Source organism: Eleutherodactylus coqui, chromosome 8 (assembly GCF_035609145.1).
Source record: "Eleutherodactylus coqui strain aEleCoq1 chromosome 8, aEleCoq1.hap1, whole genome shotgun sequence".
NCBI lineage: Eukaryota > Metazoa > Chordata > Amphibia > Anura > Eleutherodactylidae > Eleutherodactylus > Eleutherodactylus coqui.
Window position 1 is genome coordinate 114,807,676 of NC_089844.1, and position 24,989 is coordinate 114,832,664.

General features: G+C 42.1%; 1 protein-coding gene across 1 annotated transcript in view; it reads right to left on the minus strand.

Moving 5' to 3' along the window:
- Positions 1 to 419: 419 nt before the first annotated feature.
- SMG1 (SMG1 nonsense mediated mRNA decay associated PI3K related kinase) overlaps positions 420 to 24,989 on the minus strand; it is a 98,868-nt gene continuing 74,298 nt past the window's right edge. Inside the window, exons 42-63 of the mRNA XM_066576244.1 lie at positions 23,011 to 23,259; positions 21,334 to 21,472; positions 21,145 to 21,254; positions 20,593 to 20,811; positions 19,952 to 20,142; positions 18,782 to 18,954; positions 18,316 to 18,595; positions 17,001 to 17,267; positions 16,677 to 16,911; positions 15,922 to 16,148; positions 15,471 to 15,621; positions 15,193 to 15,382; positions 13,378 to 13,847; positions 11,235 to 11,372; positions 8,529 to 8,681; positions 8,265 to 8,444; positions 7,058 to 7,285; positions 6,550 to 6,761; positions 5,777 to 5,883; positions 5,293 to 5,472; positions 4,043 to 4,149; positions 420 to 2,856 (exon numbers count right to left, since the gene is read on the minus strand). Coding sequence (XP_066432341.1) covers positions 2,779 to 2,856; positions 4,043 to 4,149; positions 5,293 to 5,472; positions 5,777 to 5,883; positions 6,550 to 6,761; positions 7,058 to 7,285; positions 8,265 to 8,444; positions 8,529 to 8,681; positions 11,235 to 11,372; positions 13,378 to 13,847; positions 15,193 to 15,382; positions 15,471 to 15,621; positions 15,922 to 16,148; positions 16,677 to 16,911; positions 17,001 to 17,267; positions 18,316 to 18,595; positions 18,782 to 18,954; positions 19,952 to 20,142; positions 20,593 to 20,811; positions 21,145 to 21,254; positions 21,334 to 21,472; positions 23,011 to 23,259 — 4,284 coding nt within the window. The 3' untranslated portion in view covers positions 420 to 2,778. The remainder of the gene's footprint in view (positions 2,857 to 4,042; positions 4,150 to 5,292; positions 5,473 to 5,776; positions 5,884 to 6,549; positions 6,762 to 7,057; positions 7,286 to 8,264; positions 8,445 to 8,528; positions 8,682 to 11,234; positions 11,373 to 13,377; positions 13,848 to 15,192; positions 15,383 to 15,470; positions 15,622 to 15,921; positions 16,149 to 16,676; positions 16,912 to 17,000; positions 17,268 to 18,315; positions 18,596 to 18,781; positions 18,955 to 19,951; positions 20,143 to 20,592; positions 20,812 to 21,144; positions 21,255 to 21,333; positions 21,473 to 23,010; positions 23,260 to 24,989) is intronic.

Genomic DNA, 24,989 nt, shown 5'->3' on the forward strand with positions numbered 1-24,989 from the left:
TGAGCTCCCGCCCCCTCTCTGTCCTATTTGCAATGAAAGGAGATGGGATGGGGGTAGGGCTATGTTTTGAGAATTAGCCCCGCCCCGTCCCGCCTCTTCCCATTGCAAATAGTGCAGAGAGGGGGCGGGAGCTCAGTTCCTGCTCCTGGTTCTTCCAGCCTCCGCCCCTGCAGATGAGGACGACGTATATCGGCTCGGCGTGAAAACCGAGCTGATATACGTTCGTGTGAATCCAGCCTAAAAGGGACAAAAGCCCCATTTTAAAGTAAAATTCAGGTGCTGGCATTTTTTTCTTACAAAATCTTAAAAATTTTTAAATAATGCAAAACGAACAACTCAAGAGTATTTTGTTGGGGCTCTCCAAGGCAAACTTCTTTGAGGGGTAATCCCAATGCTGAAAACATTGTACTCCACATCAGTAAAGCAAAGCATTTTTATTTCAGGACTGAACGCCATCCATTTATCAAAACCAAATACAGTTTAATAGGAAGTAGGTCAATTTATTAAACAATTAAGATTGAGACTTCTGTATCTGAAAGCAGAAATGTAATATTACAGGTGTCCGTGAAGTGCGTTAAAGGTCATCATTTCTCAGGAAATTAAATGTAATGCAGTCTTTCCTCGCTTTATCTACAACTTACAAGGATTTTGAGTTAACAGCAGTAAAAGTGGCCAAAAAAATCATGTCATTCCTTCATGTCGAATTCTGACGCATGAAATCTTACCATCACCGTAATAGTAATGTCCGCTGGTACATAAAACGGCATGCATTACTCAGCATGTACATACTCTTAGCCGGCCGGAGGAAACACCACTGCCATTTCTACAGACAGGTATACGAACCGCAAAACGGCACAAATTTTCCTTTATTTGTATTCTGTTAATACTTTTAGTTTTAGGGAAGAAAAACAAAAATGTATAAAAAAAAAATTGATTAAATGTTCTGATCAGAGAGGGCTGAACATATATTTTTTCCCATGTGCCCCAGTCCTCTCTGGCAGGGTTGGGGTAAGCACATGACCGTGCTTACGTTATATTGCTGGTAACGTAGTAAGCTGTTTAACGGTACTTGCTGGTTGAATCGAGACAGAATATGTGCTCTTAGTAATATCCAGTATCATCAGACTGCAGACCAATCAGCTTGCTCTCAGGGACCATACCAATTAACAAATCACATTCACACAGGAATACAATGGCTATTCAAAATGCTTTCTTTTTCTATATGGGTAAATTATGATCAGGACACTAAAATGGAAGAAAAAGAGAAAAAAAAATCCTAGAATGTAAGTTCTAAAAATCATTTACCAAAATTTACAACAAATCCCCACAAACTATTACATAACTAAATGGAGGAGAGTACACAGTTCACATCTGTTCGGACAGGCCTGCAACACATTGCTTTCATGGCCAAGCGTATGCAACGTCCTAACGAAAAACTTACCAAAATGCGAAAGCAAGAGAAAAAATATTCGAAAACTGAAAATTTTTTTTATTTAATTCTTTCTAAATGTCCTGCAGTAAATTTAGGAAAACCTGTGCCTGTCTATACACTTTTTTTTTTCATATAAAGAACTAAAAAGAATGAAGAACATGAAAATGAGCATGAGTTGTGGAGCCATATCACAGATTGTGCTAATTTGGCCAAAAAAAAAATCTCAATTTGTACATACCATTAAAACTCCAGTACGGAGGCTTTAAAACGAGAGGTGGAACATGAAAAATTCTCTTCTGTTCAGATGGTGAATGAAGCACCACCGCAGCTTACCTCCACCAGAACAACACTTTATTGTGTGGCTGTCCGCCACAGTGGACAACAGAACTGAAGAAAAAAAATGATAAATGAAGAAAACAAAAAGTGAGAGATGACCTGGGCGGGAAGAATACTAGAACATGAATGGGTTTATTATGATCGAAGAACCAGTTGTGGTTCCAAAATGCACAGTGCTGACTCCTTCAGGAAACGGGATGTGGGTATCGCTAGACCTATACCCAAAGGGAATCATCTATATGAATGGTTTAGAATGCTCCAAGTTTGTTTATTCAGATATCTGCCCAACTAGCACACATACATACAGTAAAGCTGACTACGGTGAGAGAAGTACAAGAGTTGAAAATAACAAGTCTTCCTAAACTATGAGAATTTAGGGGAAGAAAAGAATGGAGAACAAGGCTTTTTCTTCTTCTCAGAAGTCCACCTAACTTCACAATTCTGTTCTTTGGCTGCTTCTTTTCAGCTATGTGTTTTGTTTTATTATTAAAGGCCATGCTTCATCTCCTAGCCTCTTCTGTGCTAAACTGGTCAACTCAACCAGCAGTGTTGCCAAAAGCAACAAGAGTAACCCAAGAAACTGACAGCATCTTCTTCACGGCAAATCCTTGATGGCCCCAGTTTTCCCCCCCTTTACGAACAGGGTTTAGCATTTCCTCAATTGTTGACAGGGTCACATGGAAGAGAGTTCGAGATCACCATGCTGTCTGGAGGATACCAATTCCTTTCTGCAGCCATTTGTCAGATCTTCCGTAGCAGAAAGACAATCACGTTAACCAGACGGTGAGCATTATACTCTGTGCCCTGGGGATTGCTGACCATTGATGTTTAACATTTCTCTGGGTGCAGCGTTCCTGTGGGATTCCTTTTCCCACTGCACCAGGATTTCCTAGATTAAGCCCCCAGTATACATCGCCACCGGCCTTGGCGCGGCTGTGGATGCCTGAGACTGGATTGATTCTGGTGGATTTCGAACTGTGCTGAACCAGGCTTGTTTGCAGTCTTCTCTCTCACACCCAAGCTGTCCAACCTTCATACAGCTGAGCCAGGTTATCTAGGTTCGTTGCCTCCTTGATCACAAAGTCCACCTAGAAAAAAAAAAACACAGAAAATTGGATTGGTAATCCTTTAAAAAAAAAAAGACAATCTATGCACCTGCCAACATATGAAGAAAGACGAGTGATTCTGCCATGACTATTCCTACTGCCTATGTGAAGTAACGGAAACAGTCTGCTTCATCATCCTCCATCAACTAGTAGGGGAGATTCTGAAACAGTCAAGTCTTTCTGTTGCTCTCCATAGATTTTAGCACAGACAGATGCAAATCTAAGCAGCCTCCCCCTTCGGTACAAACTCAGATGTGGCGTACAGGACAATACAGTTGCATCCAGATAGCCAGACACCACATACGTTTTTCTTTACAATATCTAAACCGCTTGAGAACATTGCCAGTTCTGTTTTTCTTTCAGCAAGTTTTTTTTTAAATCGTTACTTTACTTTTCTGTCGATAGCCATATGAAGGCTTGTTTTTTTGTTTGTGAAAGAAGTTGCATTTTTTAGTGGTACCATTTAATGTACAATATACTAAAAAAAAAAAAACGGAAAAAAAAATTCTACGTGGGGTAAAAATGGAAAAAAAAAACAAAACACAAAAAACCCCCACAAAAACACAATTATACCATTTTCTGGGGTCTTCAGACAATATAAAATCAACAAAAGAATGGATTCATCAGAAGATGATCAAAGTCTTGGAATGGCCTAGCTAGACCCCCAGACCTGAATCCCATGGAAGATCTGTGGGTTGACCTGAAGATGGTGGTACACACGAGACGCCCCTGTAATCTGACAGATTTGAAAACTTTTGCAAGGAAGAATGGGCAAAGAATGCCATGTCAAGATGTTCCATGCTGATAGACAACTACCACCCCTCCCCCCCCCAAAAAAAACAAAAAACTGTTGCTGTACCCTTCGACTTCATGACAGCATTCAAAGTATTAATTTTAGGGTATGCATTTTTATGCAACCCTATTTTACTTTTTTCCCTACCCTAAATGATTTGTTTTCCAATGGAATTCTACAAATAATCGGTTACATTGAAGGTAGAAATAAATCTGAAATGACCCATACTTGTTGAATGACAAAAACAGGGCATTTTAATTAATGTGGGTGTGTAGACTTTTTATACCCACTGAATGTTCGATGTTGCCAAAGGGTTAAAAAAAAAAACAAACCCCAACCGCATTGTCTGAATAACGACATCTTTTCTACAATTACCTGCTCGGCAACAGACATCCTCCTGTTAGGATCCACGTCTCTTCCCTCCAGCTTGGCTTTCACACGTTTCCAGACGCTGACTGCATAAGAATTACGTTCTTGCACAGCTAAGAGAAGAGAAGAGAAGAATGAATTGCCTTCTACTGAGAAATTCCATTTGTTAATAAGGTCCCCGACATTGTAAACAGCGGCGCAAACTGAGCTTAACGAATACGGATCAACCACAGGAAGAATTTTAATTCTACATCATCACAATTACCAGCCAGAAGGCATCATTATGTGAAAACCTTCTGTTAGGGTGCGTTCACACGCAGCAGTAATGGGGCAGATTGCTGCCAGTGGAAAATTGCCACCAAAATCCGCACTATTGGTGCAGATTTTAACATGATTTTTTTATGCAGATTCATAGCGGATTTCACCCTTTCAATTGAAGGAGTGAAAACTGCAGTGGATCCACAAGAACCATTAAAAGACGTACCTATGCTGTGGATATTTATGTGGTTTTGATGCAAATTTTCGGCTGCAGAAAACCTGCACCATTTCTGCTATGTGTGGACATACCTGCAGCAAACGCATCTCTCTCTAATCTCTATTAATAAGTCAAGGTGCTGCTTGGCAATCAAGTCCAGGTGGCACCATACAATCAGCTGAGATTCTCAGCGTGTATGGGTGCTCTTACCAAGTTAAAGAAAACCCGGTGAGACATCTTGTAAAAAAAACAACGTAATAAGTGGGTGTCTCCCCTTATTGGAAAGAGGAAATAAACACGAGCTGCTGAGTGATATAATATATATATATTTTTTTTCATAATGCCCAATACTCCAGGGATGGTTCTGGAACAAAGGGGAGGGGCAGGGTTGCTGTACTGCACCACCAGTTGTAATGCATGGACAGAAGTAGTCCTTTTTCTGCAAACTCCTTTCTCTACTCTCCAATAACTCCTTGAAGGCCACTAGAAGTTTGGCAAGAAATGGTGATATCAATTTTTGAACAAAATGCTAGCTTGCCATAATACAGCTGAAAAGGAAAACTGGGCCCAACTACTTTAATTTTGCTTTATTCTGGCCACTTGTACTTTTCTTGTAAGCAGTAAAACAATGCCTGCTATTGTTTAACTATAATGAAAAAAATACAATCAATCAAATAGTCCAGGTACGCTGGTGGAAGAATCAGTTCTTTAAGCAGCCTTCGTACACAAAACACAAGACAAAGAGGACAGCTTGCTGCTTAGAAGAGCAGAGGGTATATACCTTTGCCAGTTTTTGGATCCCGCACTGCCTTTTTAGGACTCGAAACAACGCACTTGATGGGCCCTGGAACGGTGCTGGGCGGGGTGTCTGCAGATGGGGCCAAGTTTTTCTGAACTGGCTTTTTAGCATTTTGAGACATGCCCTCTGGCTGGGTCTTCTGGATAGTGTTGCTGCGCACAGCTTCGATGGTCAAATAGGATTGTTAAACACAAAGAGTAAAATTAATTGACAGACCAAAAAAAATAATTCTATACAGAATCTAATACAATGAACGTATGTGTCTTCTAAATATGAATAATTCCCACATGCTGAAGATCAACACGAAGCTATTCAGGCATATGCTTGATATCAAGAAATCCTTGAACGTACTCATTCTACCGCTGCTACGCCTACCCAGTATATTCCAGCATTTACCCGTCTGTGTTTTATAGGACACCATACATATTAAACAATGCACAGCTAAGCAAAGTATTAGTGAAATTACCTGCAGCAAAGCTGGGCAGGTACGCTGATGAGGAGATTGGACTGGCACATTCGTTAGCAGTATCCGTTACCAAAGGTGATGCAAATCCCACCAAGTTGTCGTAGATGCTGAGGAAAAATGTATGGGGCATACAAGCATTAAAATAGACACTCCGCTTGAACATGCTGTCCAAACTGCCGGCATCATGTTATAGAGCAGGAGGAGCCGAGCAGATTGATATATAGTTTTATGGGAAATTATTCAGTATAACCCGTATTTTATTCATTTATGTCTCTGCTCATTCTGTCCTGAACAGTCCAATGGGCGGAGCTACACAAAGGTAGCTGTCAAACACTGATAGAACCACCCACTGGACTTCACTCAGAATGTTCAGAGATATAAATGGATAAAATACAACTTCTACTGAATCTTTTCCCATAAAACTATATATCAATCTGCTCGGCTCCCCCTGCTCTATAACATGACGCCTGCAGTTTGGACAGCATGTTTAAGCTGACAAATTCCCACTATGACATTCATCAAGGCTCTCGGCAATCTTCCTTCATCCCACAGAAGTGAATGGAGCAGTGGTCATGCATGCACCCCACTGCTCCATTGTCAGAGGATTCAGGGCACATAGATTTTGGGATTGGCAGGGGTCCCCAGTGATTGAACCCCGGCAATCCGACATTTATTCCTTATACAATATATAGGAGATAATTATTAATGAGAGCCCCTTTATTACACAACAAGTGAAAACTAAAAACTTTCTTGGAAGTACCACAAACTCTTACCTCTGGCTTTGCGCCTTAAGCTCCTTCAGAGTTGGGGTGATCTCCTGCAGCATTTCTATATGTTCCTGGTTGCGCGTCTGGCCCAGAGCCTGAACTATTGTAAACAGGACAGTCTGGATGTTGTCCTGCCAGGACTTGTACTCACACAAAAACTGCCTTACACTGTTCTCATAGGGCATATCTTCACCATCAGCCAAAGCTGCTTCTTCATCCTACAGGTGAAAATGAAAGTGCTGTAAAGTCCTGCTTACAATTAGGGCAGCATTCACATCTGCCTGGGAGGTCCTGTCGCAGATTCTGTCACATTCCATTTCCTGGTAAGTCAATGGGATCTGTCAAGCACAGTTTGGGTCCATCACATGACAGATCCGTCACAACATTGTGGCTTCCTTTATAAAAGAAAACTATAATGCAGATGTGAACAGAGCCTAAGCAATTCGACTAAAACCATCACAGCCACAATCCCCCGAGCCGCAGGCACAGTATAGTGCATTTGCACCCCCCTTACCTTTGCCATGGCTTTCAATAGGTGTTTAACATCTCCTAACTGCCTGTTGTGACCGGTGAGCACAGTCTTGATGCAGTCCACCAGATTTTGGATGGTTTCGCACACCGTCTCAACCTGCTGCTCCTTCTCACTCTGTAGACTTCTCTGGCTTGCCATATCATGGCTCAGCTGTTTGTGGGCAGACACCAGCCACTCCGGGCTTCCAATAGTGTTTTCATTGGAGGCTCCCTGCAAACAATGTGTTAATGAGCAGCTCATTAAGAGTAAATATTTCACAGGTGACAAAGAAGAACGTTTCCTCATTTAAATATACACAGGATTGACAGCAAGTTTAAAGGGTTTTCTCACCAAGACAACCACCTTCTGTATGTCCTATTAGAGCATCTGAACATCAATGAGGTGGCCCTTGCTTGAACCAGAGCAAAAAGCTGACAAATAAGGCTAACTTCACACGGGCGGGCATGATATGGGGCTGTGAGTCCTGCCCCCATATCGCACTCCTCACCATGTGAATTCCTTGAGGATACAAGGAGTTTTCATGCCAAAATAGCCTCACACCGGAAGAAGGGAAGTTCTGAGTTACTCCCATTGGTTTCAAGGGGAGACATTGCATTGCATGTGCCTAGCACATGGTTCGATGCTGCCACCAGCCCCCATTGAAAACAACTGGCGGTATGACGTGAGAGCACGCACAGGTTAGAACATGCAGCAGTTTCCTGCATAGCATCGCATCATGGTACCATGGGGAAAAACATTGCTCATGTGTATGAACCCCATTAAAAAAATGGAAGTCATATTTGTGCGAGATGTATGTCTTGCAACGCACAAATCTTGCGCAATTTTATCGGCCACGTGAAGCCGGACTAAATGCTGTGGCTCTGGCAGACCCGGGCCATTCATTCCATAGAATACCACATTTGCCCAGCCGATGTAAGTTGCCGGCAGCCAACACGTGCTCAATAAGTGGATCCCATAAGTTTAGCTAATAAAGCTCACAGGAGCCGACAAACTTTCTTCAAGTTGTTACGGTTTTCTAATATAAATTTATTAAACCGTGGCCACTCTAAGAAGCTGTAAATGTCACAAAGCAGAGAGAACAGCTTAGTCTTCTCTCCTGTCCTTCACACACAGCAGCCAGCAGTTCTGTAAACTTCATGCTCATAGCTGAATAGGACTGAACAATTTACAGGGGAAACCCAATACTTACCACTCGCTTTAAAAGTTGTAGCTCCAGCTCAGATACTGAACTGTTGAACTGGGAGGCGAAGGAGCACATCTGCTGACAGCGTTTCAGGAGCTCAAACAAGCCAGTGTCTACGCTCAGGGTCTCCGTGGTTCGTGTACGGAGACTTTCAAAGTGTATGATGGTGCTGCACAGGAAGGTCACCTGGAAGACACCAAAAGAGGGTAAAACGGCATCTTGCTTGAAACCACATCAACTGCTTTAACATGTTTAGGAACAACACTATACCTGGCTTGTCCTTTGGTTCTCCTTTAGCATGAAATTTCTTCGCTCCGTTATAGTTGCCTCAAAATCTTGAAGGACTGGTGCCAACGCTGGATTTGCCCCTCCTGCCCATTTCAGACGTTGCTCAATGCTAGCTTCTAAAGCTGCCAGTTTCTCCTAAATCAATAAAACACGGTGCTATAAGCTACAAATAAATCTATGAAATGCTCTATTATGATTTTTAAAAAAAGATTTTCCTCCCTTTTTAAAAAAAAAAAAAAGGGGGCAAAAAAACCTAAGGTTTCCAATATATGGCTAAGTGGGGCAAGATGAAAAAAGGGTTTGTTACTAGAGATGAGCGAGCGTACTCGGAAAAGCACTACTCGCTCGAGTAATTTGCTTTATCCGAGTATCGCTGTGCTCGGGGCCAAAGATTCGGGTGCAGCTGCGGCTGACAGGTGAGTCGCAGCGGGAGAGAGGGAGAGAAAGATCTTCCCTCCGTTCCTCCCCGCTCTCCCCTGCAGCTCCCCGCTCCGTGCCGGCACCCGAATCTTCAGGGACGAGCACAGCGATACTCGGATAAAGCAAATTACTCGAGCGAGTAGTGCTTATCCGAGTACGCTCGCTCATCTATTTGTTACCATTAAATCCCCTTCTTTGGGTGAACAAACTGTTTCTTTGTTCTGAGATTCCCCCTTCACTCCTTTGTTTTAGTTGTATGTTGTTTCAAGTTATATATTCAGTTGTCCTCTGGGCTTTTCCTCTTCCACTACTTGTGCATAAGCTGATTTAGCTGAGTGACTACAGGAAGGGTATAGCTGGTAAAAGGAGTCAACTCTTCCTTTGCTTAGTGTCCGCCTCCTAGTGGCAGGATCTATACCTGAGGTCTTAAGCCCCATTTACACAGGTCGATTATCACTCAAATGATGTCTTTTGAGCGATAATCGTTGCGTGTAAATGCTACCATCGTTTGCTTTTCGTTCAAACAATGGTTTTTAGTTCAGCTTAAAAACCATCATTCGGCTGGGCAGCTGATAGCAGGGACCGCACATTGTGATTCTCCATGAAAGCGTTGATAACATTGTTTTCAGCTGCTGTCCTGCAGAAGAACAAAAGGAGCGGTATGCAGATAACAGACCACCTGCTGTTCTCTGCATACAGGGAAGGCAGGCTCGTTTACATGCAAATGAAGGTAGTAAGTTGCTAATAGGCATTAGTATCCATTAGCAGCTTATGCAAAATAATGGCTTAAACAGTCATTTCTCCCTATCTTTTGAACGGATTTTGAGCGATCATTTTTGCGTGTAAATGGGGCTTTAGCCATGTCCCCCAATGAACATTTGAGTTCCTGTTATTGTACTGACGGGTGGACTTGCATTGCGGAAGATCTGAACATTTTCCGCTTGACGCCTCAGGAATAATTTAGTCTTCACGACTGCTAAAGAGGCGAGTTCTGGTAAAGACGGGTTAGAGACTTTTTGGAGCTGTAGTCTGTGGACCAACACTTCAGCCCCAAGGTGCAGCAAAATGCCACAAAGCACGTAGGAACCCGCTAGTAGCCTGGCAATGTCCAGACAGGTCTCACAGATGAACTTGCCTGCCTGGGAAAGCTAAAGAGCAAGCTCAGCCAAGCTCCAGGGGGGAACCAGATAGGATGCCTTCAGCTGTGGCCTTAGTAACCCAGGATGAGGGGAAAAGAGGATGGAGGGCCGACCCAGTCGCCTTAATAGCGGACTTTGTGAAGGTTTCCAACGGTTTATCATGCTGTTCCCTAAAAGATTAAGCTTCTGCCCGAGGGCAGGGGAGTGCGTTTAGATAGGCAAACCACTGGAGCATCCACCGCAGATGAGAGAGACCATATTTTAATTGATTCCTCAGGGAGCGAATACATTACATGCAAGCGCTTAGACTTGAGGAACGTTTATCTGGGACTGACCGCTCTTTAGCCACAAACTGCTCAAATTCAGAGTGAGTGGGGAATGTCCTATATGAACGTCTAAGACTTTGAAAGGAGAAAGAAAGCAGATGCATTTTGGTACATTCTAGTACATGTAGGGCCTCTTTCACCGCCCCTACGAGAGCGTCTATCATCTTGGGAAGTGTCCAAATCTTATGTTTCGTTTTCGGAGCCTAAGGTGTCCCTAGAGGGGATTGTGGAGTGGAAAGTTGCAGGCAAAGGTGAGGCAGAGGAAGGAGGCGACCATGTATGACCATGCAACCTTGGAGACAGTTGACATTTTGGGGTCCTGCCACACGGGCTTTCTGGTAGGAACGATTCCTCACAAACGGCCCCTTCAGTTGGGTTTGTGCAAAGAGGCTCCTGCTGACCGCACAGAATTTGGTGCAACAATGGGAGCATACGAAGTGTATCACAATGGCTGTGCTACGTTTACTTGGTTCTCCCTAGATTTTCCGACATTCTAGCTGTATTTGCAGATGAAAAAATGCCTAACTTCAAAGTGTGCATAATGTGATAGCGACAGGCTGAGATCTATAGGTGGGCTAGGGAGGAGGAGCTGCCTAGGGGAGGTCTTACCTGGGTGCAGGGATGCAGAGCTGTTTCATTGGTGTAGCCAGTGTAAATTCAGAAATGGGTAGTGGACTCAAAGATTGGACCATCACTAATCAAAGTGATGGCCTTACCTTCTTACAGGAGCACCCACAAGCTCATTTTTGATATGGCATATTATGGCATGATATGTCAAATGTAGGGAAATAAAAGTTCCATACCTGGGCTGCAGCAATAGAAGCATCAATTTGTCCAAGAGTGTGAAGTTTTTTCTTCATGTTTGTTAAGATAGCAGACCGCGGGGGAGGTGTAACAGATGGCGCCTGCGTACGATTTATCAGCAGATCTTCGTGTTGCCACTGAAATTGAGTAACAGATGCAGAGTTATTTTTTTAGTTAATGTCTTTGTGAATCATCATTGGTTCTTTTATCAATAGTTTTAACCCCTTCCCGCTCCAGGACGTACATTTACGTCCTGGAGCGTTGGGGTATGTATGCAGAGAGCGGTGCGACCTCTCTGCATACAGCATGGGCGTCAGCTGTTTATTACAGCTGACACCCGCGGGTGGCTTGATAGGCTGCCTGTCAGAATGCAGTATGATGTAATGCTATAGCTATAGCATTACATCATACTGCAGGAGTGATCAACGTATCCCATATTGTAGTCCCTCAGGGCGACCTAAAAGTAAGGTAAAAAAAAAGAGCAATAAAGTTTTTTTAAATCGTAAAAAAAAAAAAAGGAATAAGTTTAAATCACCCCCCTTTTGCCATATCTATAATTAAAAAGTCTAAATCAAAAAGTAAAAGTACATAATTGGTATCGCCGCGTCCGTAAAAGTCTGATCTATCAAAGTAGCACATTATTTACCCCGCACGGTGAACGTCGTCCCAAAAAAATAAAGAACGCCAGAAATGCACTTTCAGTCACCCTGTCTCCCAATAAAAAGCAATCAAAAAGTCATATGTATTCCGAATAAGTACTAACGGAAACTACAGGACATCCCGCAAAAAATGAGCCCTCGCACAACTATGTCGATGTAAAAATTAAAAAAGTTATTGCGCGCACAAGATGACCGCATAAAATTGAAAAAAAAAGGTAGTATAGTAAAAAAAAATGATTGGTATCGTAGTAATCATACTGACCCGTAGAATAAAGTTATTATGTCGTTTTTGTTGCAGTTTGTGCGCCGTAGAAACAAGATGCACTAAAAGATGGCGAAATGTCGTTTTTTTCCCCATTTTACTCCACTTAGAATTTTTTAAACGTTTTTCAGTACATTATATGGTACTTTAAATAGTACCACTGAAAAATACAACTCGTCCCGTAAAAAACAAGCCCTCATACAGCGATGTGATTGGATAAATAAAGGAGTTATGATTTTTTTTAAGGGGGGGGGGGGGGGGGGGGGGGGGGACGACAAAAATGGGAAAAAAAAGGGCCGCGTTATGAAGGGGTTAAGAAAACCCTGAAGTTCTATCCAGGGGCAGCTGCCTCCAGAGTTTATTCTGGTCATCTTACTACATTGGAAACCAACATTTGTCTAACTTATTAATCAAAGTCGTAAAAGCTGCACTGTATGAACACAGCTATGATTTTGGAGTGTTCAGATGCGGACACTTGTACACGTTTTTAAAAAAAATGCAGGTTAATTGTGAGATTTTCCTTCAAACCTCTTGCTGCTTTTGATTTTTCTCTTTCTACAACTATGTACATGCTGCGGAATTTCACCGCGGAACTCGGCAGCGTGAAATTACCCGTGGCATGTCCTATTTGCCGCAGGCATACGCACAGACAGCTTCCATTGTAGTCAATGGAAGCCGCCCGTTACGCTAAACTTCCGCTGTAGCACAGCAGAAGTATAGTGCGAATACGCGCCCTGCGTCGTGACACTGCCAGCGTGTCATGTGCTATACTGCGCATACATGCCGGGGCATCATGCGGGACTTCGTGCAGCGGATTTGGAGGTAAGTATGGGGTCTTTTGGGGGGGGGCCGCCATGACGGATTCCGCTTGCGGAGCCAATCACAGCCGTGTGCATTAGGCTTTATACGTAGCAAATTTGCTGCCGAAATGCCTGCCATTAAAAATCAGTTATTGACATGTGAATGGGTCTGTTTTGGGCAGCAAGCCCATTTCTACAAGCTCCATTCAGATGAGCAGGATAGTCGCTGAAATTCTGCAACAAATCTACCACTTGTGAATATCGGCTTAGCAGGAGCGTGCAACTTGTAGTATCTACAGACTTTGGAAAATTATTAACAGTATGTAGAATTATAAAAAATATATTAAGAAACTTGCTGCCTGAGTAATGCTCTGCTTACACAAACTGTCCCACTATGACTAACCTTTTGGCTTATTCTTACCTGAAACATTGCAATGTGCAGCTGTAAACGTTGCATACTGGTTTTGCAAGACGCAATGTTTGTTTCGAGGCGGCGGACCAAGTCTTGTTTCTTCCAAGCAGTGTCGTAAGAACTGGCTAAGACGGTAGCTCTGTTCATCACAAGTTGTGAGAATCTGGAGATCTGGATGTTGTGCTCCACTGCCTTCTTGCAGAGATCATCGACAGACACTTTGCTTTCAGCCCCAAAGTCCTTGGCTTCTACTTGGGCAATAATATCAACACCCAGTGCACTGATATAGCTGCAGAGGGTCAGTCCCAAAGCCTGTGTAGGAAGGCCAATTAGGAGCTGCCTAACGAAGTCCGCAGTAAATGACTTGATTGGCTTGGCCATCTGCTCTTCACTCAAAGAAGAATTCCTATACATAGTTTTAACATTGACTAGCTGCACAGGTCCATTCACAGGAGTTTGATCATCTACCGGGCACTTGCCTAATGACAGGAAGAAAAAAAAAATACAATCATATTGTGTTATTAAAAAGGCCCAATGTCCACAGGCAGATTTAATTTGCGGAACCCGCGCGTGGCATCCACAAATCAAGCCACCCATAGGGAAGTATTGGCCGTCTGCACTTCATTTAACACCTGCGGATTTGATTAGTGGATGTCACGTGGATAATAAATCACAGCATGCTACATTTTACAGCGGATCACACGTGGATGTGATCCATTCATCTCTATTGGAGCTTACGATCCGCAGTGCATCTGCAAATACATTTGCAGACTCATTGCGGATTTGAAGGTTAAAATCAATTAGGGAAGTAGGGATGCAATTTTTTTCCGTGTGGATGATCTGAAGTGCATCCGCGTGGAAAAAAAAAACAACTTGCAATACGCAATCTCCCGCAAGCAATAAAAAAAATAAATAAAAATCAATTTAATGATGACTCTCAGGGCATCCGCTGGAGAAATTTGCATGAAAAATCCACGTGTGCCGTGGACATGAGGCCTAAGGGGTTCCAGTGTATTCCATATGCACTTGCATCCTTAAGCAGAGCAACCTATAGGTTTAGTCCTACTGGACTGTCCAGTTTCCAGTGGGATCTCACTGCCATGAAACCATGCAATCAGCAGAGAAACTAGGGGTCATGTAGGCTCTTTTCATGTGAATATATTACAAGGTGGCCACTCTCAAAGGAGGCATTCCTATCTCAGCCCATTCATAGACACGATAGGAATACCACTGTACTCCACAAGCAAGGAGGCCAAGATTTAGGGGAAAAGTAGAGAGCGCTGTCTAGCACTCTTTTTGTAACCCCCATAACAGTGAAAGTTATAGAAAAGCCATAGCACAGCGAGTTATGCTATACTATGCCGCTTCTGCAACTTCAGGCGCATTCAGCTGTTTCCATAACACTCGACCCACACATACAACTGAACAAGGGATGGATGGGCTAAGTTCTGGGGATAGCTGTAGGTCCTGGAGATGGGACTCGCATCAAACTTATATGGCATAAAAGCCCAATACGGAAATACCCCTGTAAGTCAATGGACACCGGTGTGAAACACAGCTTTGCCATTTCCACCAAGGTTGGTCTTCATAGTGGCTAATAAGAGTTTCCTGAACAGGAAAATTAGAGTATATGAACGGGGATTTTCCATCATCAGTATTAATAGTCAATGCTATATGGGGACTAGAATATTGTTTGCTAATGTTTTGTTTGGCACGGCCACAAGTTTTCCAAAAGGAAGTAAGATAGTAGAAAACAAGCAAGCAAGAAACCAAGACCTCACCTACTGTAGATCTAAATGATACAGGCACAGTAGATTTACTAACCAGACAAAGTTTGAGAAAAAACTCCACAAAGTCTGAAGAATTCCTTGATGGTTTGCAGTCTCTTTAGGAAAAAGATTTCATCCAAAACACGGCGAAGCTCTTCATCTTCAAAAAAGTTCACTTGAGTACTGCGTGCATCACGAATGATGTCAACTTTTCTCCATGCAGGGGGGATTTCCATTTGCTTCAACTAAAAAAAAAAAAGAAAAAAAAAACTCCCAATCACGATTTATTAACAAGATCACCATTCAGCAGGATATCATTAAATGCTCCTCTACCTTTTCAACTAACGATCCAAATGCAGTTTCAACTTGAGCAAACATCCCATCAAAAGCCACCAGAAGCATCTGACCAGCTGACATTTTTGGAGTTTCGTCAACAGATCCGTTTCGTGGTTGAATTAGGTCTCCGTACTGAGAATGAAGCAACCTGTAAGACCAGAGGAAATGTTACTAGTAAACGGGCAAATCGTAAAGCATGGACATCATAGCATTTCTAATTGCACGATTTTTAAATTCAATGTATAAGTGGCATATTTTAGGACTCCTTCCCCTCTAATAAAATGTATTAGTTTCACGTATTCATTTGTACTACTGATTTATGGAAAATACATAACAGATACATTTTAACAAATTATAGATTTTTCTTCCTTTATATAGGCATGAAATAAAATGGCAGTTTCCCTCATTTCTCCATCATCCGTTTGGTATCATCAAGACCAGCAAGTACCTTGCAATGTCTATGTAGTGAGCATTTGCCTCATCTTCCAGACCCATTGCCACATTCCTTAGATAGGTCTGCAGGGAATCAACCAGAACCTGCAGCTGAGTCCCATCAGTTGTTTGATCGATCAGGTTGTCTAATTCTTGCAGCATGGCTTCTAAAGTCTGTTCACCTTTCATTAAGCATCTCAGAGCTTCAGGGAAAATTATCTGACAGAAGTTGGAGTTCAGTTCCTTTAAAAAGTAAGAAAAAAAGTGTTAAAAATAAAAGATGTCCAGAAAGCAGGCCGGCAGACAAAAACATAAAAAATTAATTGCAGTGCATTTGTGTTTTTACGGAAACTTTATAAATCATTTATTCAAACCTTTAGTCCCCTCAGGGGGACGGAGGTTTAACATAACGTACTATTAATACATTACTGCCTGTGCATGTAAAACGCACGAGAATCTGTTAGGGCATAACTTAGTTATGCCCTAACAGATGCTGACTAGACAGCCCTGGGGGCCTTTATAAGGCCCAGGGCTGTGATATGACTTCCTAGTCAACCATGGTGACCACTTTGCTGGTACTGACAAAGGTAGTCATTTCAGTTTGTCAGCACCACGATTTATGTAGATCGCAGTGCAGAAGGGGTTAAAAAGCCGGGTTCAGCGGTTTCGCCAATCTGGGTGTTGGTGCTGGACGGCTGCTGTCAATTAGCCATGTCCAACACCCGAAGGAAGACAATTATCGAAATGCAGGATCTGGATTTCCCCATTTACCTGAAGAGATGTGTACACTGCATTAGCTAGATGAACAGCTTCTGACGCTTCTGAAGGGTTCGGTATATCCAGATCTTGTGGGATAAGTTTGCATTGCTTGAGTAGCTGTACAAGACATGTGACATTGCCACTCATGCTGCAGAGCTCTTCTAAGAACCAAGCTCCATCCCGTGAGGTTAGATCCACCAGCTGCTCCCCTGCACTGGATGCAGCACCTTCCATCATTAGATTGCGCCTGCCAAATGCACAAAACAATTGAGACGTGTGGCTACATCAGTATAGTGTATGGTAACTAATAGCAAGTAACCACAGCAGGACGTCTACCTTGTTAGAGTACAAAGCGCAGAGATGACAACACTGGCCAGGCTCAGTGATCCCTCTTCACCATTTTCATGCAGGAAAACTTTGATGCAACGCTCGATTTCTTTCAGCTGGTCCTCGCACACGGGTACAGATACCGCCTCCTGTTTAAGCCGCTCCACTTGCCTCAGAAGGCGATTGTTAGTATCGGCATAATGGCGCTGCAGTGCCAACTCAGTGGCAGAAATAAACTGAGTGTGAGAGGGCGGAGGTGCATACTGAATTTCATACCTAACAAAAACAAAAAACACCTTAGTGTAGTAGTTATTCTACTTTTACTACATAATCTTATTTGAAGTCACTTAAAAGGGGTTATCCCACAATCCAACATTTTTGTCAAGAGTCCAATACCTTCCTAACATTAAATAGATTGCCATATTGCGCCGATGCATTTTCAAAAAATGGGTGTAATCTACAAATAATAATGATTTTAGATCTAGAACAAACTGAGCCACCAATGTGATTTTGGGAATACCCCATTAAGGAACTCTATTAAAACACCTATCGGCAATTTATTACATCTACATGCCTATTGAATAGTTTTATGTAACTATATGGCTGGGTTCCCACGGGGAGAAATTGCTGCCGGCAATTTTTATCCTGGGATAAAGGAGCAAAGTGGACAAATCTCATCCACACGCTGTGGAGAAGCTGTTGCGGCCAAGCCGCTGCATGTCAATTTTATCGTTGTCCCCGCTGTGGCCTCTCTATGGGGAGACATGGCCGCAGCGGAATGCAGGTGGCGACGCAGCTTCAAAACCTGCAAGTTTTGGAGCTGCATTTCTGCCGCGGACAAATCTTGCAGTATTTCCATGCGGTCATTCCGCGAGATTTCCGCCCCGTATGAGCCCAGCCTATAAACTACATAAGGTTAGGTCTACATTGACACATTTGACAGGTGTGTCAGTAAAGCCACAGCGCACGTGCCAAACGTTAACAGCAGGCCCTCATTAATGCAACAGTGGCCATAGAATGTACTTTTGGTCTTCGTTGAGGTGGGGTGTGTTGCCTTTTTACACTTTATGGCTTAAAAATGCATAGCAAATCATGCTTTCCTATACAACAGACCACTGTAAAGACTTACTCCACATGGTATATTTTTTTCCCCCTTCTTTACCATTCTGGCTAATGGCAGATGTATGGCTATACAGTGGAATACTTCATATGTTTACCTTGAATGAGATGTGAACAGAACCCAACTATGATAGCCAAAGAGAAACCAATCGACACTGTTTAGAATCCATTATGTAGTTTGTTTTTTTCTTCTTCTGATACTTACTTCCTGTATATTTCTTGACAGTGCTCCATTGTCATGCTGCATATCAATTCTTCCATCCAGGTCTTCCACTGCTCCATTCTGTGTTTCTGAAACACGGATCTTGGGTAGAGAAGTGAGACTGTGGCGTAGCTGTGTAGGTGCTCAAGGCAGCCCCGGAGCACAGAGCGTCGCTGCTGCAGCAGCGTGCCCATCTCTGCCTCATACTGCTCACACTGTGTAATTAGGTGAGCCTGGCCGGCATTCTGGAGGAAAGCGGTAGCAGGTACGTAGCTGGGAGGACCTGAAGGAGCAAAAGATACGTCTTCAGATTCATATGAACTATGTAACAACCCACCTTGTTCTGCTGCACATGGCAATGTCTAGACCCTTTAATGTATAGGAAGTGGATGTTCTACTTTCAGCACATATTATAATGCAGATTAGGTGCATTCATTCAGTTTTTACAACAAGATGAATTGTTAAATACCCAAGTCCATTTGGCTGCTTATTTCTTGAAGCAAGCCTGCCAATTTTGTTGCCTCTAGATTGCTGAAGGCGGTTTGATATTGTGTTATCCACTGCTCGAATTCATTCAGCTTGACTTGGATAGATTCCTGGACGGCTCTCTGCTGGGTCTGTAGTTGGGTATGCTCAGAATACCTAAAGAAGCAATTCATAGCCATGTATAAATGAGCTCTGATGGACAACATGTGTACACAGAAAACAAGCATTTACACTAGAACACTATTAACCCCTTCACATCCCAGGGCGTTTATTTACGACCTGGGTCAGAAGGGGTTGCAGCTCTAGGACATATAGGTACGTCCTATGAATGGTCTGCGCTCAAGAGCTGAGCTCACGCCATCCACCGTGGAAGCCGTTTCTGACTGATAGCTGACCTCCCATTGCAACAGCGGGGGATCAGTGAGAACACCGATCCCTGTTAACCCCTTATATGTTGTTCGAGATTTAAAAAAAAAAAAAAAAAAAAAAGGGGAAGGCACTTCCTGTCAACTGCCTTCCACCATGACATCGCAGAGGCTTATGAGCTGCCCTGACAACTGGGTATCCGTCAACAGCGTATGGCATGGAAACAGTGATAAGTACACTATGCGAGTGATCTTGTCTCTACAGGACATAAATGTTAAAAAAAACAAAAAACATCCAGTACAATAAAATGAACACACTAATTATTCCACACGGCAAATGCATTTTGGCTCCCCCCCCCCACCCTTAAAATCTCATTCTTTACTCCTTTTGCCCCTCAGAAAACGCAATACAAGTGATCAAAAACATCACATGTACCCTAAAACATTACCAATAAAAACTACAGCTTGCCACGAAAAAAAACAAGCCCTCATATGGCCATGTTGATGAAAAATAAAATTGTGGCTTTTGAAAAGTGGAAATAAAAAAAAAAATAAAAAAAATATTTTATATATATATATATATATATATATATATATATATATATATATATATATATATATATATATATATATATATATAGTGTCCTTAGGTCCAAAATAGGCAGCGTTACTAAGGGATTAAAGTACATTACTCTTTTCTGCGAGCAAGTCAACAGACAGTGGATAAACTCACACTGTTAAAGCATCTTCTAAAAATGTAAGAGGATGAATGTGACAAAATCTCTAACCTATGCTGCAAAGTATGAGCAGGGTGGTCCGTAGCTTCAGCGCCTTCTAAGAACGCCATCTCCTCCACAAGTCTGCCCTGCAACTTCTCCGCTCCGGACAATTCATCATGCAAGTTTAGGTATTCCTCCAAATTGCTGTCTAGTTTAGGAAGGACGCTCAGCATCTCATCTTTGTTTTTAAACCAGTTCACCTGTCAAAAAGAAGCAGCCTATTATACCCTGCTATACAATATATACCATGGTTAGCGGTCACCACTGACCGATTATCAGGGAAAGAGCAGCTAAATAATGGGCCATTTACATCTATTATTGCTCTAAATTCGTTCAAAGAAAAGATTTTGAGCAATAACCGTGCAGTGTAAATGCAAAAACAATTCGCTCACTCGTCGCTCTCGCTGACTTTCAGGCAGCATAAAAACTACCGCTGGTTTCTTGTTACATGCAAATGCCCGCCACTGAGTGCTTCACATAGAAGGTGAAGCACTGAGTGAGAAGTCTGTTTAAATGCTCTACACCAGCGCCAATGACCTAAGCGGTGATGTCAGCGCTCGTGTAGTCGTTTAGACGACTGTCGGCCTGTGTAAAAGGGCAACAAGTCAGATTGTATCGTAGGACGGAAGTGTGTGCTTGCAAGTCATTACCTTAATTTCTGCTACCCTGGAAGAGAATAGGCTCTGAGTGATCTCTCGCTCCATCTCTCGTTTGCTTTGTTTGTTTTCTGCCTGCTGACCTCCTCCGCCATAGACTGCACCAGCAAATCCAGCCTCGCCCCCAGCTGTCCAGTCTACAAGAGGGTCGTAAACAAATGCTTCCAGTAATGTCAGCAATGTCTCTCTGCCTCTTCTCATTATATGAAGGACCTGTATTAAAAAAGGACATTAAAATTAGACGGGAAGCCGATTGGGTAGTTTAAGTTAAACAAAACAAACCTTGGTAACAGATCTGCAATATATTATTGTATGTATACACAGTAGCAGCTGCAGGCACCACAACAGTCTACTGTACAACGCTGCTAGAAAGTAGATCTAACAAGGTTTCCTATAGAGGTTCAATGATTTTCAATGCAGTTTCCATTGATCTGTACAAGCCCACTCAGATCGTGCAGATTTTTGGAAATATAGGTATGTTTTCAAAACGAATAGCCTTCGCAGGATGTATATGGCCAATGGTAGATATTTCGCTGGATTTGTCACCTGTTCACATGACAGCCGGAATACTCCCTCCACTCCCGTTACTCCCAGGGCACTCTGAATGTTCTGGGTCATCCGGAAAGGGACTTTTTCAGGAACACGAAGGCTTTTGCCTACAGAATATATAGTGTTGCATGAATTGTAAACCAAACTTGCTTCTTACATTATACCTATACAAACAGACCAACTCACCTTTTTCAAAGCAAACATTGTAATCAATGTGCACAACCTCTCCACTGGTCATATCGATCAGTACATTATCCAAGTGTCTGTCACCAAGACCGATGATGTAACCAACCATTGACATTACAGCCGTTGACCTGGCGTAAGACTAAAGAAAACCAAGACAACAAAATGTGATTACAATGGTTTCTAACACTTCAGTAATAATGATGAATTCAAATAAAAAAAAACCAAAAAAAACAACTCCAATCCAACAGGGATCGCAATGGCAAAAACCAGAGAATCTTTATTTGCCCAAAAAGAATAAGGCCTCATGTCCACGGGACACCCGCAAATCAAGCTGCCCATAGGGAAGCATGGGCGCCCGCAAATTAATTTAAGCATGCAGATTTATTGTGCGGACCTTTTGGTCCAGAAAACAAATCGCAGCATGCTCCATTTTTGTGCAGATCCTGCACTGACTGCTTCCATTGATGTTAATAGAAGCTGTCCGATCTGTGGCACGTCCGCAGTGTCAGCTGCGGGCGTGCCATGGGAAAACAGGAGATATCAAAAAAAAATAAAAAATACTGTGCATGTCTGACTGCGAGCCGTGAGGACTATGTGCAGTACAGCGAACCCGGAAGTAGAGAGATCTGCATGGACGCCAATGCTGGGGAAATACAGGCAAGTATGAGTCACTGGCCACGGGCAGGGCAGGATTCCGTGGAATCTGACCTGCCTGTGGACATGAGTCCTAAAACTACTGATTACAGTAAATCATTACAATATTCAACCCCTGTAGTCATTAAAAAAAAGGTTTGTCGGAGTATAAAGGTTTGTTTTTTTTTTTTTTTTTTATAATGACCAGGCAGGCTATAAAACAAGAGAATCAATATTTACCTCTTTTATCCCTCTGTGGCTCTAGCGAATGTCCCGCTGCCAGCACTGGCTGGAAATCAGGTGACTGCTACAACCAGAGGCCACAGCGTCACCGCCCATTCTCCTGGCATCAGCACTGAACATCCCAAGAATCATGATGCCAGAAGTTTGGAACGGGATGATGTGACTTCTGATTGACTGTAGTGGTTACCTTACTTCTGGCCAGTACAGACATTGGGAGATTCACAGAGGCAGCCCCGCTGCTTCCTGGGGAAAGACGAGAGCCAAGTATCAATTAGTTTGTTATTTTATAGCATGCCCAGCAATTTAAAAAAAAAAAAAAAAAAAAAAAAAAGTGTAAAACTCAGGACAACCTCTTTTAGGATGCGCTCACACGTTGCGGAAAGAGTGGATTTTTTGCTATTAGGGCTATGTTCAGACGGGGCGGATTTGCCAAGGATTTTCTGTGTGAAATTGCTGCATTTGCGCTGCGAACGCTTCCCACCTTGCAATGGTTTAATAATTTTGATTACAATTGTATCTAATTACCTACTATAATAAAATTAATTTACTTGGATTAAGGGTAAAAAAGATGCACACTGCTTCCAAAGCCAAGTGATCATGTGAGCCCAAATGTCAAATTCATAAACATTTCATCATCAAAAAATTCCAAAAGGAGCAAAATTTGTCAAAACATTTGCTGCATTACTAAGCAGTCTGAGCAGCTACTGGCAATCACACAGGATTTATAGCACTGATTGACGTTTTGTTTCAAAGCTGAAGCAGAAACCAAAGATTCAGCAGTCACTCGAGAGCCTTTCCTACCTGTGTAACTCTCCACCATTCATCAGGAGTGGCACACGAGCACCACAGCTCTTTCGCTAGTAGATTTGGAGGTGTGGATTCCATTAACTCTTCTAGAACAGACTTCATCACATTAATTGGCCAGTCTCGACGGGATACATCCAGACTTAGCCCGACCGCTTTTAGCGCTGGACCGATTTTACTGTAATACAGCTCGCTGGGACGGGGAACCATAGCTGGGTTCTGAGGAGTTTGGTAGGAATCTTGGGCCTAGGAGGAAAAACATTGTTTACGGTATAGAATATGACAAAGCATCACAAGCACCTTGAAATCACAATACTGTTAAGGTCCACTTACACACAGATGATCACTCAAAATCCGTCAGAAACTGACAGTTTTGAGCAATCATTTAGCATTAGCTACTAAGGGGCTAATCAGCTCTTAGTAGCTAACTAGCTTCATTTGCCTGTATTTAGAAAACAGCGGGTAGTCTGTTCTCCAAATACATCGCTATTATTCTCCAGCGGGACAACAGCTGGTCAAGAAGGTTATCAGCGCTGCCCGCAGAGAACTCAGCGTGCGGTCCCTCTTATCAGAGACAATGGATTTCATGCTGACCTGAAGTCAGTGATGGACGAAAAGTGCACAATAAGTGCATGATGGGCACACTTTTACACACAATTATGGCTTTTGAGCAATAATCGTGTGTAAAATGGCCTTAAGAGAAATACAAGCAAACACCTGTTTTGAGAGCCTTGAGGAACTTTACTGCATGTCCTAAAGGGGTTGCCAAGGCTTGTAAAAGTAATGGCCCAATCTTAGTATAGGCCAAGAATATCCGATTGGGGGTCAGGCTCTCTGTATTTCAGCTATGCTCCTTTCGTGTGAATGGGACAACAAACAGAACAGTTCTTACAAAAGCACAGCATTTCAAGTATAAGCAAGCCTGCAATCACAATACCGAAGAGACTACAGAGAATGCATAAGCGCCGCATCCCCTTCAAAACAACTGATCGATGGGGATGCCGAGACTTGAATTACAACCGATCCGATATTTGTGATCTACTCGAAACAGAGGTCTTCAATTTTAAAAGCTTGGATACCCCCTCCAACCAGTTAAGGCCCACCCACTGTACATAAATAGTTGAGTAGTTGCAGATGGTATGTGGAGCGGGCTTGGGGGCATATACGGACTGTTTGACAGCTGACACCTGCCAGCAACTGAAGTTTAATGTTTGCATGCCACTGTCAAAGTTGATGAAGGGAAGAGGCCCCGACAGCGCACCCCTCACCAAACAACTGAGGAGTGCTCATGGGTTTACATGGCAGCTCGGAGCCTGAAGACTCTCAGGGCTGCTATGTATTGCAGTCTGCTGTGCTTTGACAGCAATGCAGGTCTTATCTTTGGCCGTTTTCAGCCGTGCGTTGCCCATTGAAGTGAATGGGCAGAGTTAGCAGCGCTGTTAAAAGCACGACACAACTTGGTGCCACGCTTTGGGCAGCACTAAAAACGCAGCACTAGCTGCACTACCCAAAAAAAATAAAAATAATTATATATATAAAAAAAAATAAATATATATATATATATATATAAAAAAAAATAAATATATATATATATATATATAAAAAAAAATAAATATATATATATATATATATAAAAAAAAATAAATATATATATATATATATAAAAAAAAATAAATATATATATATATATATATATAAAAAAAAATAAATATATATATATATATATATATAAAAAAAAATAAATATATATATATATATATAAAAAAAAATAAATATATATATATATATATAAAAAAAAATAAATATATATATATATATATAAAAAAAAATAAATATATATATATATATATATATATATATATATATATATATATATATATATATATATAAAAAAATATATATATATATATAAAAAAAAAAAAAAAAATATATTATATATATATATATATATATATATATATATATATTACAAAAAG